At 40.8% G+C, this 14,596-nt stretch overlaps 1 protein-coding gene across 5 annotated transcripts in view; it reads left to right on the top strand.

The window, feature by feature from the left end:
• The window catches only part of inpp4aa (inositol polyphosphate-4-phosphatase type I Aa), a 32,200-nt gene extending 17,882 nt beyond the window's left edge, over positions 1-14,318 (top strand). For 3 of the 5 annotated variants that reach the window (XM_018750133.2, XM_018750132.2, XM_018750129.2), the window contains 10 exons: positions 283-501; positions 687-819; positions 1,922-1,954; positions 4,264-4,436; positions 4,832-4,955; positions 5,391-5,658; positions 5,817-5,914; positions 5,997-6,109; positions 6,390-6,544; positions 8,985-9,165. In XM_018750133.2, the coding sequence (XP_018605649.1) occupies positions 283-501; positions 687-819; positions 1,922-1,954; positions 4,264-4,436; positions 4,832-4,955; positions 5,391-5,658; positions 5,817-5,914; positions 5,997-6,109; positions 6,390-6,544; positions 8,985-9,165 (1,497 nt within the window). Of the gene's footprint in view, positions 1-282; positions 502-686; positions 820-1,921; positions 1,955-4,263; positions 4,437-4,831; positions 4,956-5,390; positions 5,659-5,816; positions 5,915-5,996; positions 6,110-6,389; positions 6,545-8,984; positions 9,166-11,635 lie in introns of those variants that run through there. The other 2 variants (XM_018750134.2, XM_018750135.2) reach the window with 2 other exon arrangements.
• The last annotated feature ends 278 nt before the right edge of the window (positions 14,319-14,596 follow it).

The raw sequence follows: 14,596 nt of genomic DNA, 5'->3' as shown, positions 1-14,596 counted from the left end.
GCTCTTCTGCAGCAATTCCCGGGGCTGTAAGACACTTATGGGTTGCTTTGGTTTCACTCTTCTGCCCAGTTCTTCTTATAGAAGTATTGCCCAGGTTGCCCAGTTGCACTCATAGTTTTCACTGCTACTGTATTTCCAGTAGAGTTTAAAGCTGGTCAGTGTTACTTCCATTACACAACAGCTGCATTTAATGTGATACTCTGCTGTGATGTAATGTCTTAAAAGCCAAGGTTAATGTCAGTTCAGTCTTTGCCTTCACCATCTTGTTCCTTATGGCTACAGACCCGGCAACTGGTGACAGTGTGCGACTGCAAGTTGCTGGCCTCTGCCATCCAGGCACTGAACGCTGCTCGTCCCGAGTACATTGCCTCCAAAGCTTCACCCTCCGGTGCTGAGTGTGAGCGGGTGGTCCTGCGGAATGACCAGGACACATTGTTGGCAAAGTGGGCAGGCCGTAATAGCCGCTCCTCTTTGCATGTCAACTGGCACGAGGAAGAGTGGGTGAGGGATCTAGGGACAAGGGGCCAAGGGTCAGAAGGGTTTGATTGTCAAACGCTCCATTTCATATTCTACTACGCAAAACAGGTTTTTTTTTTTTTTAGTTTTTCAAATGAAAAGGAAGATGAGCAATGATAAAAATATTTGTGTTGTTTTGCTGACCACTGCTCTTACCTATGATCCCACAGGAGAAGGTGTGGCTGAATGTGGACAAGAGCCTGGAGTGCATCATCCAGCGTGTCGACAAGCTGCTGCAGAGGGAGCGGCTGCAGAGTGACAGCAGTGAGGATGTCTTCTTGTGTGACCAGGAGGGCAAGAAAGGTAACCCGAGGACCAGAGTATTCTGGAATGAGCCCAGCAGCATGGAGGAACCTTCCTCATTCACTGCACCTCAGCCTCTGTCATCATTACCATCCTCACCATCATCTTCAGCTGCTCATCCATCATCATCTTTAAAATTCACAACGATCTCTGCATGCCACAGTAGCCGTAGGTTTGCTTTTATTTTTTTACATATTATTTTTTTCTCTTTTCCTCTCTTGATTTAGAGTCTTAGGATTTGTCTTGTTTTTATTCAGTTGCCTTTGAAAGTTAATTTTGTCCCACTTCTTGTGATCATTTATAATGTTTATTTGACCCAAGTGTCTGACTGATTCTAAGGATGGGTCTTCATGTCTGACTAATTTTGGGAGTTTCTCTTATTTTGCAATGCTTGTGGTGGCCAGCAAGTCGTGTCTCTGACCATCCATATACATGATTATTATTTTCTTCTCTCTCACCTCTGTCCTTGTGCCTGCACATGCTTGCAATCTTGGTTGACTGCTCTGTATTAAAAAATACAGACACAGCTGCAGCACTGTTGCAGATAAAGTGTCCGATCCATTTCTACCAGGATTCAGACAACATTTAATTTTCCACAGCATAAGCCTCTCTGTTTCCTCAAACACAATCCCTTACTGGCTTGTAAATTATATTGTGGTGTTTGAGTGTGTGCTGTGAATGATCTCTTATACAGATCTCCTGAAGAATATCTCTGTGTAATGTTTTGTGTAACATTAAAGACACTTATAAGTGCCATTTGGTGTGACATTGTGGTCACAGTTACATGATGTCCGAAGCCTTACTATAATATCTCTTTCTGCTGAGTTCTGATGTCATTGACATCAGTAACATCCTGTTACATTGTGAACAAAGAGGACAAATTCAATAAAATACAGCAGACAGGGCACAGCAAACTGTTCTTAAAACTCCTCTGATTTGTTTCTGCCTTAGCACCTACAGGTCACTGTGTGTTGTAGGCTCAAATGTGATTTCTGCTCCTTGTGCTTTGACTGTTTTAACTGATCAGCCAGGTTCGCCTATCTCTGGCTACTGATGGTGGTACCTAACCATGTATGTTGCACCCCTTACCCACCTATTTTAGATGGCAGCCCTAACAGCGAGGAGTCTTCATCAGGTGGGTGCTGTTACTGTTACTGTTGTTTTGCAATTTGTTCTTAAAATATTATTTTTTACTTGTCCCCCATTAACTGGTTTTGATTGGAAAAAAGCATCAGCTGAATGAATAAATGTGAATGTAATTAGTTTCTGATTATGGAATCCCCCTCTAGGATCAATACATCTTAATTCTTTCATTTCATTAATTTAAAATTAATAATATCAAAAACCAGATGATCACATTGCTTAATCTGTTATTTCTTATGTGGAAAAAATCCACTTTGTTCCAATTCCAATTTCATGCAACATATCAACCATTGATGCTTAATATAATAATTATGTAGCTGTTGTCACCCTTTTAACTTCTGAAGAAAAAGTAGAAGAAGGAAATAAAAGTATCCTTATCCACCTTTCTTCCAAAAGTTCCTACAAGGAAAAAAATTGAAAAAATATACATTGTTATACAAGTGTTAGACATTGATTAACAATAATATTGTGTGCTAACTCTTTAATATTTGCATGTATTTTTTAATTGTAACTAGTTTGTTTACTGATAATTTTATAAACAAATATTTTTTATACTTGATCACATCTACAAAGCTTTTTTGATTTGTATGTGCACCTGTTGAGCTTTTTTTAAATCACATCTTCATTAAGTTTTTTTTTCAATTGCCTGCTATGGTGGTACAAATATCGGCCTGTATATGAAAAACTTCGTCACAGTTCTGTATCTGAGAATTTAAGTCTACATTTGGAGTAAACATGAGAACCAGGATTTTTGTTATCATAATATTTTATGTTTTTTTCTCATGTAAATTGTAATTATAAGTTATAAATACAATTATACACATAGTCACACACTGTGAGTGCTTCAGATCATACAATTCATTCAAGTCTTTGGGCTGTGGTAGAAAACCAGAGTTCCCAGAGAAAACCCACACAGACACAGGGAGTACATGCAAACTCCATACAGACTGAACCCGATTTCAACCTGCACCCAGACATGTTAGGCACTATTATCCAGAAGCAATATCTTCTGTGCCACCCCCAGAAATTAAAGACTTTTTATTTTATAGTTTTCTTTTTAAAGCTTAACTGGGTCTATAGGGCAAATTATTCTTGGTGATTTCATTGTGGGTCATGTATATATTTTTAATTATGATTTTATAAAGTAAACTTAGTGTCATAGTGTCCATTGACTGGCTTGAAAAAAAATGAAAGCTGAAATTTGAATAGCTGTCATGGGCTTGGATGGGCCTGGAGATATAGAAAATCTAGAATGAATAATTGCAGACCAGATATATAAAGAACTGGATATTGTGAGACCGAATAATGAGAGATCAGTGTATTTTAATAATATATTTGTTAGTCTTATTATAACAATGTCGTTCTATGTTATAGATTTTTAAATATACACATTTTTTAAACTATTTATTAAATAAAGAGTTTTAAAAATTAAGCAGATAGGATGAAAAGAGATTTCAAATTGTGCTGGCAGCCTGAGCTCCTAGACCTTGTCAGTTGTAGAACATACATTGCACAGCTCTATATTTTTAGTTGTAGATGGAAGTAATAGTTACATTCTGCTCCGTTTTCGGTCTGGCAGAGGTTATGTCAGTGGAAATTCGGCACAGTTCATGATTGAATGACCATTTATGTGTAGTTATAACCTGGGATACCCACATTTCAGTTAAGAAAGCTCCAGTTTACTATGACTTTCATTTAATTTCATTTAACACCCATTTTTACACACGGAAAAGTAAATACCCTTTAACTTCTTTGTTATGTTATGATAACTAACCTTAACTATTGAACTAATTATGTTCATTGTAATGTGGTTTGGTGATATTTTAACATTAATGGGTGTCAATTCGGGGGCTCAGGAAGACAAAAGTTTTTACTATTCAAACAAATGGTTAAACAAATTGCAATATGTCTGAATTATGGAAATTCGGCTTATGGTGGGTTGTTCATGAACACATTACATTCATAATGTGGGGCAAGACTGTACTAATAAATGATATTCATTACATTTACATTTCCATTTATTCATTTAGCAGACTCTTTTCTCTAAAGCGATGTACATCTCAGCGAAAATACAAATTTGTGCATTACATTAGGAGAAAGAGAAATAGTGGCAGACGTGATTCTTAAGTAAACCTAGTTTCTTACTTTCTATTTGATGCACCGATGTTCATCGGTGCATAAAACGCAGGATAGATGAATCCTGATAACCATTATGCTCGGCATTATGTTCACGTGTGTCCGTTAGTGTTTGAGTGTCTGGCTGTGACTCTTTATATCTGTTTGCTTGTGTCCCCACCTCAGGAGAGTGGAGCGAAGCCCTTTACCCTTTGCTCACCACATTGACAGAGTGTGTGGCAATGATGAGCGACAAGGCCAAGAAATCCATGGTATTCCTGCTGATGCAGGACAGTGCCCCCACCATCGCTATGGACCTGAGCCTGCAGTACCGCCGCGATGTGGTCTTCTGCCAAACGGTTTGTATGCTCACAAGAACACGTAAAACAGTTACTTCACTCACTTGGACATTTGCAGCAGCTGGTGCAGAGATTAGAGAAATGTACTGGTTCCAGAAGGTTATGTATTTAAGTCCTGAAATATATTTGTAGCTCCACGCTTGAAAAAGGTATTTAGTGTTCCAGTGAATAATATCCAAGGGATGTGAACCTTGTTTGACGTCTACTTTGTTGAAATCTGTTCAAATACCGTATATTTTGTCTTTAACGAGAATATTTCCTTTGCTACTAATCCATAATTTTACACAGTAACTTACAGATGCTGTCCGAATAAACTAACATTTGTCATTTGGCATGTATTTATGGTTTGTGATACATTACTCTTTTTATGCTGTTGCATGCTGCTCTTCTCCCAGCTCACAGCCCTAATATGTGGTTTCATCATCAAACTGAGGAATTGTCTCCATGATGATGGCTTCCTAAGGCAACTGTACACCATTGGCCTGCTGGCACAGTTTGAGAGCCTGCTGAGCACTTACGGTAAACACATAAGAACACACACACACACACACACACACACACACACACACACACACTCTCTCTCTCTCTCTCTGAAACTGCTTGTCCCAAGCGGGGTCGTGGCAAACCAGAGCCTAACCCAGCAACACAGGGCACAAGGCTAGAGGGAGAGGGGACACACCCAGATCAGGGCAACAGTCCTTCGCAAGGCACCCCAAGCAGGACTCAAACCCCAGACCCACCGGAGAACAGGACCCGGTCAAACCCGCTGCACTACTGCATCCCCCATCACACAAGAACAGATACACTGTATATAAATACACACACAAAAAACACACATACATATATTCAAATACAAAACTGACACACGCAACACTGAGATAAAAAACACATATACAGAAGCACATGTACCATTGCATAGATGCATGATTATACTCAGTACTGCATATATTGCAGGGGAAGAGCTTGCTATGCTGGAAGACATGAGTGTAGGTGTCATGGACCTGCGGAATGTCACCTTCAAGGTCACACAGGCCATGACCACTTCAGCCCCTGACATGCTGCCTGTCATCACGGGCAACCGAGATGGCTTCAATGTCCGCATCCCGCTGCCCGGAACCATGTTTGATGCCCTGCCTCGTGAGATCCAGAATGGCATGCTGCTGCGTGTGCAGCCCGTGCTCTTCAACGTGGGCATCAATGAGCAGCAGACACTGGCCGAAAAGTAAGCCCTGGAGGGTTCTCAGTATAAATCCAACACTGATCAGAACTAGGGCTGTTCCCAGAAGTCACGTTCTATGAAGGAAACTACTCAAGTCAGTAATATAGTGACCCTCTTCTGGGTCTTAGTACTCATATTGTGTTGTGTACGTCTTTTCACAGATTTGGAGACACATCACTGCAAGAGGTCATTAACCTGGAGAGTCTGGCTCGCCTGACCTCTTACTATGAACAGTTCAAGGAGGTCTTACCTGAAGACTGTAAGTTTACAATTTTTCCTCTTTCCTCAACCTGATCATAAAGTGGTCTGCTAAGTATAGGTCTGCCTCCCTGCCCATCCAGGTCTACCTCGTTCTCGGAGTCAGACCTGCTTACCTGAGTTGCTGAGGTTCCTGGGCCAGAATGTCCATGCCAGGAAGGCCAAAAATGTGGACATCCTGTGGCAGGCTGCCGAGGTATGGGTAGCTACTTCCCATATCCAGGGAGATTGCAGAGGCTTTATTTGTAATGATCAGTTTCAACAAAAACACAACTCCAAATGCAGGGGAATCTGTAAAAAGAGAACCTCTGAAATGTATATTGTATTTCTGATTTTGAGGTCTTGAAATTTGTTTGGGTGCTTATACTGTCTTTCTTGGGTGCAGGATGGGTGTTTGTTGCATGCCAAGTGAGTTAGTTTTTAAACTTCGCAACACCCCTTCATAAGGTTTGATCTCAAGCTGACATCCACTCCAGGTCTGCCGGCGCCTGAATGGTGTGCGGTTCACCAGCTGTAAGAGTGCCAAGGACCGCACGGCCATGTCAGTGACGCTGGAACAGTGTCTCATCCTGCAGCATGAACACGGCATGGCCCCACAGGTCTTCACCCAGGCCCTGGATTGCATGCGCAGGTAGGCCTCTCAGTAGTCGCTATGGGGACTGGAACAGGAACCACTACAGGGGGGCACTCACTTCTGCTGAAAGCCCTCAGTTTGATGAACCATCATTCAGATAGCTAGAGAAGGATTTTTTAATTGGTATTATTGTTAATGCAGAGCGCCTTGTGTTGCCGGGTTTGGCTCCGGTTCGCCACAACCCCACTCGGGACAAGCGGTTTCAGCCAGTGTGCACGTGTGTGTGTGTGTGTGTGTGTGTGTGTGTGTGTGTGTGTGTGTGTATTAATCCAGAATATGGAAATGCAGCACTATTTAATGCTCTCTTTCTAACGGGACTTCATTTTAAGGAAAGAAAGTTATTTTTAAATATAGAAAAAATGTGTATTTTCATTTGTGTTGTGTCCCTTAAAAGAGAGATACTGATTGCTGTTGTAGGCAAAGTTGTTATTTTAGAGTTCCATAAATATTTCTTATATTTAATAGAAAAGAGTGATGTGTGTATGTGGATTTATGTGATTTTAACATTTTGGAATCGCTCGTAATCGTTTTCCAGTCGTAGAACATCATAACACTCCAGTCCATAAAAGTCTGTTAACAAGAAGAGTCAGTACAATGTAGTCAAAGTTTAGAGCTGTCCTCAAGACCCAAGTGACACAAAAGAAAGCTTTTAGAATGCCAGAAAGCTCTTGAGGATAATATTAACGACTATAAGAGAACTACAGTGAGAAGGCCCAAGGGTGGAACCAGGTTTGGTACTTGCCCAAAACAAGTCAATGTCCACTAGACATACAGAGGGGTGCAAACATTGAACAGAAACACAGCTGTCTCAGAAAGGCCTCCACACAGAGTCGAGCTCTGTTTATTAAAACATCCATATTTTTCTGAATTCATAGGCACGCCACTGCATAAATAAACCATGAACTATGTTCTTGACCCTTTCCAGTGGTTTATTATTTTATGCATATATGAATAAAAGGTGTTGTTGAGGTTCTGAGGGTGATGAGACCCAGATTCTCTCTCCCTGTCTGCTATCACTACATGTCTTTCACCTGACCTGTATGCCCTGTACACCCAGCTCCTCCAGCCCTGCTTGTTCTGCCATCCAGATGAATGAAGGGGAGTGCTCCCATTTCTAGCAGCCATGGCCCTAACTAATCATGCTTGTTTCAGTGCCTACAGTGCCATGAAAAAGTGTTTGTTGTCAATAGGGTGCCAGTTGGTGTTATAATTTTGTTCATTAAATTAATGAAATAAGTTGTTACTTGTTCACTCAGGTACCCTTTTTTCTTATAGTACCTTTTGGTTGAGGACCTGAAAACATTTTTCAGTAATAGAGGAAATCAGTAAGGAGGCAAATACTTTTGCAGAGCACTGTACCATGTCCCTTCCTTAGTCCTTCCTGTCAACCTGCCGTTTGCTGACACACAATTTTTTGGAGGGGTTCACATTAGACATGGAGAAGGTGGATGAGTCTTCACACCCATGTTTGGATTTTCTTATAAAATAAGCAGCATAGAAGTGAAGTGGGATCAGTCTCATTTGACTGAGCAGGAAAGAAGTGTAGAGCTGTTTCAGTGCTCCTTGGCTGCTCTCCCTGTCACTTACACTTCTCTTTACCCCATGCTCCTGTCATCTCTGTGCTCTTCTGTTCTGTTTGGTGCTCCTTCTGCATCCTTTTTGCTCTTGTCTCAAGCCTCTTAGCTTTTTCTGCATGCTGGTGCAGTTGCACCCCTGACTTGTCTACACACAAGGCTGTTACCTCAAGTAGGCTGAGCAGTGTGCATCTTAGCAGTTTTGTTAATACTTGTTTTAATCAGTGATTTCATATGGCTTTCAGACAAAGGTGTGACAGCATCATTATTATTTAGTGGACGAGTTGAGGTGAATTATGGGTTTTTTTCCGGCATTCTGCACAAAAGTGCATGGTGGGTAGAAGCATGACTGTGCTGCATGGCCCTTGGATCCCTTTATCACACCCCAGCTCCCACTTTTTTGCCTTGTTCAACACTAAGAGCCATCAGTGTTTTTCCTTACTTGTCTTTTATTCCCCAAAAGACTACAGAAAATTTCTTGTAATTTTCTCTTTTATCCCCTCTCTCTCTCTTCTTAATTTGCTTTAATTTTTGCCTGCTTTTTAAACTCCATTTTGGTGGTTATTTTTGCTGTGTTCAAATGTAACTTCATCTGACGTTAAATTTAATTTAAACTTTGGCTACATCACCGTCCTCTCCTGCTCTCCTCCCTGGTCCATGATCTGGTCCACGGTTTTGTTCAATATTTTAATATAACTGTTGTTATTAACAACAAATTTTCATCTTTATCATAATCACTATCATCAACACCGTTATTTTATTCCATGGCCACATTGCCATAATCTGCTTCCACTTGCATGTTTCCATTACACCCCTCTTTGACCCACCCTTCCTCCATACCCTGCCCCTCTCCGTCTCCACAGCATTGGGACCAGGGAAGGGGTCACCCAGAAGAACTTGAGTGGCCTGTTGCCCATCCGTGATTTCGGGCTAGACCCCAGCCTCTTCTACTCCCTGCCCTTACTGGCACTTAGCCCCAACCTGCTGATCGTCTGGTTGTTTTTGAGCATGGCCTACCTGTTGGCCAAGCTTCGTTACAACTGAGGGCTGACGGTCTGTCTGTCCATCACTCTGTCTGTCAGTCAGTCGGTTCATGTGTTTGGCAGATGGTTGACCAGGAGTTCTATGTGTTTTTCTTTCAAACTATTTTGTGGTTCCCCCAAGTGTCCAGGCCTGCTTGCCAGGCAAACATTCTGTGTGCGCGCGCGTGTGTGTGTGTTTCTCTGTCTGTGTCAGGCTGGCAGTTTGTAAAAAACAGTTTCTTGTTGCTCCTAGTTTGTCTTTAACAAACAGTCCAGGAAAAGTGCAGTGTGAAGGTCTAGTTTACTTTTTCGGTCGGCAGTTTGCCTTAATTATAAATACTTCCAATTAATAAACAACCAAGGAACTAGACCACAGAAATCTGTAGCATAAGGAACATATTTTGTTGTAAATAGCAGGTACTTTCATGTCTCGCGGTACGTTACAAAATAGATGTATCCTGTTGATGTTTTTGAAGATTTTATTTTTGTCATTTATGGAAAACTCTCTGTATCCTTATTATAGACAGTTTATAACAAATAAGAGCAAGGAGAAACTATTTTTTCTAAGTTCTGTTTTAAGGCATTTTGTGCTGTTCTTATTTTTCATGTTTTCTTTGTGTATGTAATGAAAGCCAACGCTGGGCTTTAAGTGATGTTCTTTTTGGGCAAGTGGCAATATTGTGATAAAGGTTTGTGTGGCCCAGGTGTTCCTAATTTTTCTGCAAAAGACAGTGCTTTCACTAAAGGCAGTTTATATTCTTTGGTATGACTTTGTTTTTGTGAGTTGAACTTTCTGATTTACACTAGTAGATTATAGGAGAAATGTTTATGTAGATGTATCAGTAATTTTTTCTGTGGAAATGTGAATATATTCCAGACTATGCTTCATTATGCAACTTTTATACTACATTCAGAATTATATTTTCAGTGCATTATGCATGCATGCAAGCCTTTTTGAAATACTGTATATACAGAATTTAGCGTGACCCTTGGATAAATTATGAAATCAGCTTGTACAAGTCTGAGCTACTCTTAAAGTAAGAATTTAATACATTATTCCTCTAGCACGGGGCTTCTTTTCAGAGGCTGTGGTGCGATAGTCTGTATGCAATATGTGTATACACCAAGCCACAGCACTTCCAGCCTGCATGGCACTGATGTCATGGTCTGTTGTAGATCCATTTTCAACAACATTTTGGAAGAATGATGGTTCAGTTTTTCTGTCAACAGTGACAGAAAATAGGACATCCTAAACTATAATAATGGAAACTACTTACACATAGTCAGTACATTTCTCAGCCAGAAAATAAACTAATGCCAAAGGAGATGTATTTTGAATCTTGGGTTTTTTTGGCTTTTGAGGTCGAGTTATTGGCTATTAGGTTCAGTGTACTGAAGTGGAAAAATCTGAGCTAGACTTTGATTTAGGTTTTGAGATTTTTTTTGTTTTTAGAAATGTGTAAACGTACTGTTTGTTATTCTCCTGAAGTTATACATTTGTATTTGTGCTAGCATTTGCAGTACACTATATGAAATATAAAAGGTTTGGCAACTGTTACTAAAATAATTAAGACCAGGTATATAACTGCCTCTCAGTTACCTGTACATGTTTTGTAAAACCTCTGAAGGTACCATACTCGAGAGGTCTATAAATGGAGCATTCTGTGACGACTTCTTATTGAGCTACCTTAACAGTGTCCAGTTCTCAAATACCACATGACATAAAGGACAGGCAACCGTTTTGCACATAAAGGAAAAAAGTAACGGGAAAGATATGTCTGCTTGTACGTATGCTTGCTCATTGTATGCTTCATTTTGGATACCAAATTCAAATTTCTGTGTTACATGTTACTTATGTTGTAGGGACTTTATCAGTACAAGATTGGTCTAATTTGATTTATGTCTATGGAGTCAGAAGTATACTGGCTACTAACTAGACTAATATAACCACCTACTATGATAGGTGGCTTTCCACTGTAACAGGCACACAGAATGAGAAGATAAAATCACTCCAAAAGTATTATGCCATATTTATCGTTTTGACTCAGGGTCAGCCTAGAAAACTCTGTCCCTATGAGAAACAGCTTTAACTCCTTGTTTGTATTACTGCAGTGCTAGGAAGGGACATTTCTTATGATGTAATGGCAAAAAATGGGTCTTATCTAACCAGGAGACTAGTTATTTATGATCTATTTATGATTATTTATTTCTGAATGATGTCTTTGTAAAACAAAATTATAGCACTTGTGTCTCTATGAAGTTATTGTCTACCCATTCCAAACCTCCTACACTCAGCCATACTCCCACCCCTGCCCTTAAAACCCATCAGCCACTGCAGTCATATGATCATTTGTGTTGAAAATTTTCCACCCACCTAATTTACGAATAGCTATTTTTATTAGTTTTTCTCATTATATTTAATACTGCCCTTTTTGTTTGCTTGTTTGTTTTTCAACTGCTATCATCCTTTCTGTACTTGCTTTCTCCCCCAGTGAGGGCTGTCGACGGGAAAACACCATGAAGAATGTGGGATGTCGCAAGTATGCCTTTAACTCCTTGCAGCTGAAGGCCTTCCCCAAACATTACAGACCTCCAGAAGGAACTTACGGCAAAGTTGAGACGTGATAGTCTGGCCAGTCTGCTGGCGTAGCCAATAGGAAGAGAGGAGAGAAACACAACACATGAAAAAAATCCCATGAGTTAGTTCACATCCACTGACATGGGACCTTCGTAACAGTAGCATCATAGAAATATGTTAATCTATTCAGCAGGATACAAACACACATAACTGCACCACCAAGTTTAGGTTATTCATAATCCTCCAAAGACCTATTTCATCATCAGCTTTAGAGTTGATACCATAAAACGTAGATAAGGCATGCCTGGGTCTGTTTCTCTCTTTCTTTGTCTTTTTCAAGTACAAACACAGAGCACACTGCAAATTCAAATTGCCCTAATTCCTGCAGCGCTGGGGTAGACGAGAAAGGAGTCTGGTTTGACAAAGGGACTGCTAACAGTAGTTGCCATGGCAGATTTTCTTGCCTGTCGTTGGTCTGCTTGGAAGAGGGCTGGAGCTCTGCTTATTAATAATGATGAGTAGCTTTCCCACCACGTTCAGATTCAGAGTCTGCCTGGTACACACACATGCATCCTGTTGTAAACTACTTAGTTACTAAACAAATACGTATAAATCCATTGAAAAAATGTACAGGATAGTTAATTTTTGCCTCTACAATAGTAATTTAATTCCAAGCATTTTAGATATTTTGTTTGTAAATTGAGAACCTGTTAATAAATGTGCATAAATAAATATTTTAAATCCACACTCCAGATTATGGTGCAATCGGACGTGGTACAGAAAGCTCCAGAGTAGGACAGTAGCATCTGCTGCCCAGCGAATTCTCTCACAGGCCTTTCGCTTACAGAGCTGAGCATGCACAGGATGCCCAGCTTACACAGTCATTGCCTCCCAGGAGTGAGCCTTGCCAAGCATGTGGGCGTGCTGTGCTCTTGTGCCTATAAAAATGCCCCTCCGTATATACTGGATCGTACCTGTTGACAAGCCCACCAGTCAAAAAAAACTTGAACATTTGCCAGGCAAAGACACAGCAACCATCAACGTGCTGCTGCCCATGTTAACACCACACCATAACACCCCACCCTTCCACCCCACTCCCTGGCCCAGTGTCCCCAGGCAAGCAGTCCCCCTCTACTGCTTGATCAGGCTGAACTGGGCCAGCTTGGAGACACCATGAGAAGTACCACAGCTTGCCAGCCAGTTGGAGATATTTGCTTTCTGCTGGTTTAACCGACTGCTCAGCTTTCCATGGAAAACCTTTATCCCTTTCATTCCTGAACCACTCAGTACCAAACACAGAGTTTCAGAGCACTCTCTCTGAACTCATTCACTCATTTTTTCTCCCTCACACCTCCTCTGGGATGAGCACCACCACTACTACTGCATCCAAGGTGTTTGTGTGTTTATTTGGATTCTGGAGTAGAGGGATGCTCTGCAACACTAGTTGAGTGTCAGGCTGCGGGCAAAGCAAAGTACCTGAAAGGTGTACGAAAAGGAAATGTTCCCAAATATGACATATTTTTCCATTGTGTTTATTTGAACAACGTAGGGTGTTGGTTAATTGGGATGTTTTTCACAGACTAAGATGTCTTCATATTCAGTACAATATATACATCTGCAGGTAGATGATGCCTGAGTGCAATACAGCTTGTTCCAGCTTGCATCCACGAATATGCCTGATATGCAGAAAGCGCACACAGCACATCACCATCATACAGCAAAATTCATGTCCTATAATTATTTAACTGTCATGCATAATGCCTGTAAGAGCAGAAGAGTGGTTGGTATCACTGTTACTGGTGGTTATCTATCTGTGAAATAGCAGAAAATGTGGCTTTCGTTTTGGACTGCTAATACGCTGTAGGTGCTCAGGTGAATGTCAGATCATGTTTTGTGTCCTGGTGTGTCAGAGTTTCAGGTATCACCCAGGCACTGCATTTACCCTGGACAATCACTGAATCGTGCTGCAAGGGCCAGTTAGATGGTTTATTCAGGATTGTTCCTCATGGACTTGGATTTCTCATGTTAGTCATTTAAACTGTCCAATGAATGTTTTGTCTAAAAATGTACTAAGGTGCATTCTGAATTAACAGTACCTCTGTTCAGGTGACTCAGAATGGAGAAGACTGACATCTGGCATTGTGGGGGTGAGATAAGACAAATAAATTATTTGGATTGAGTGCACGTTATCATTCTGCACAGTCTGTCCACGTCCCTGCTCAAAGGCTTTTTACACAATTAACAACGTATCACATATTCATAATTTTACTTTATTTTATATTCACAGGGAAGTTGCTTTTTGTAACTGAGAAGAAAAGCACATAATAACCCAGCATAGGTCCTGTCCTTTTCTGATACAGCACTGGATAGGCTACCTGCTAATAACTCCATTATTCTCTTTAATTGTTCCAACCTACTCGGTTTGGAAGTAACCTCCAAGTAACCAGATATGTGTGCTGTTTGTATTTGACCCAGCATATGTGAAATAATTAAGTAATTGTACGGTTCTAAACCTGCCTACAAGCACTAGCATATAGTACTGTGCAAAAGTCTTTAGGCACTTAGAAATTTCATAAAAATATTTGTTTTAGACGGTTATTTGTCTTCTGCATTTGTCAGTGGGAAAGAGCATATGTTAGATTTCCAAGCATTCCTTTTGTAAAACGTTACAGTATTACAGTAAGGGTTTTGTATGTCGTTAAAAAAAGTACACACACACACACACACACACACACACACACACACACACACACTGTCCGAAACCGCTTATCCCAAGTGAGGTCACAGCAAACCAGAGCCTAACCCGGCAACGCAGGGCGCAAGGCTGGAGGGGGAGGGGACACACCCAGGACGGAACACCAGTCCGTCGCAAGGC

The sequence above is a fragment of the Scleropages formosus genome, chromosome 1 (assembly GCF_900964775.1).
Source record: "Scleropages formosus chromosome 1, fSclFor1.1, whole genome shotgun sequence".
Lineage (NCBI taxonomy): Eukaryota > Metazoa > Chordata > Actinopteri > Osteoglossiformes > Osteoglossidae > Scleropages > Scleropages formosus.
This window is presented reverse-complemented; position numbering and strand designations above follow the sequence as displayed.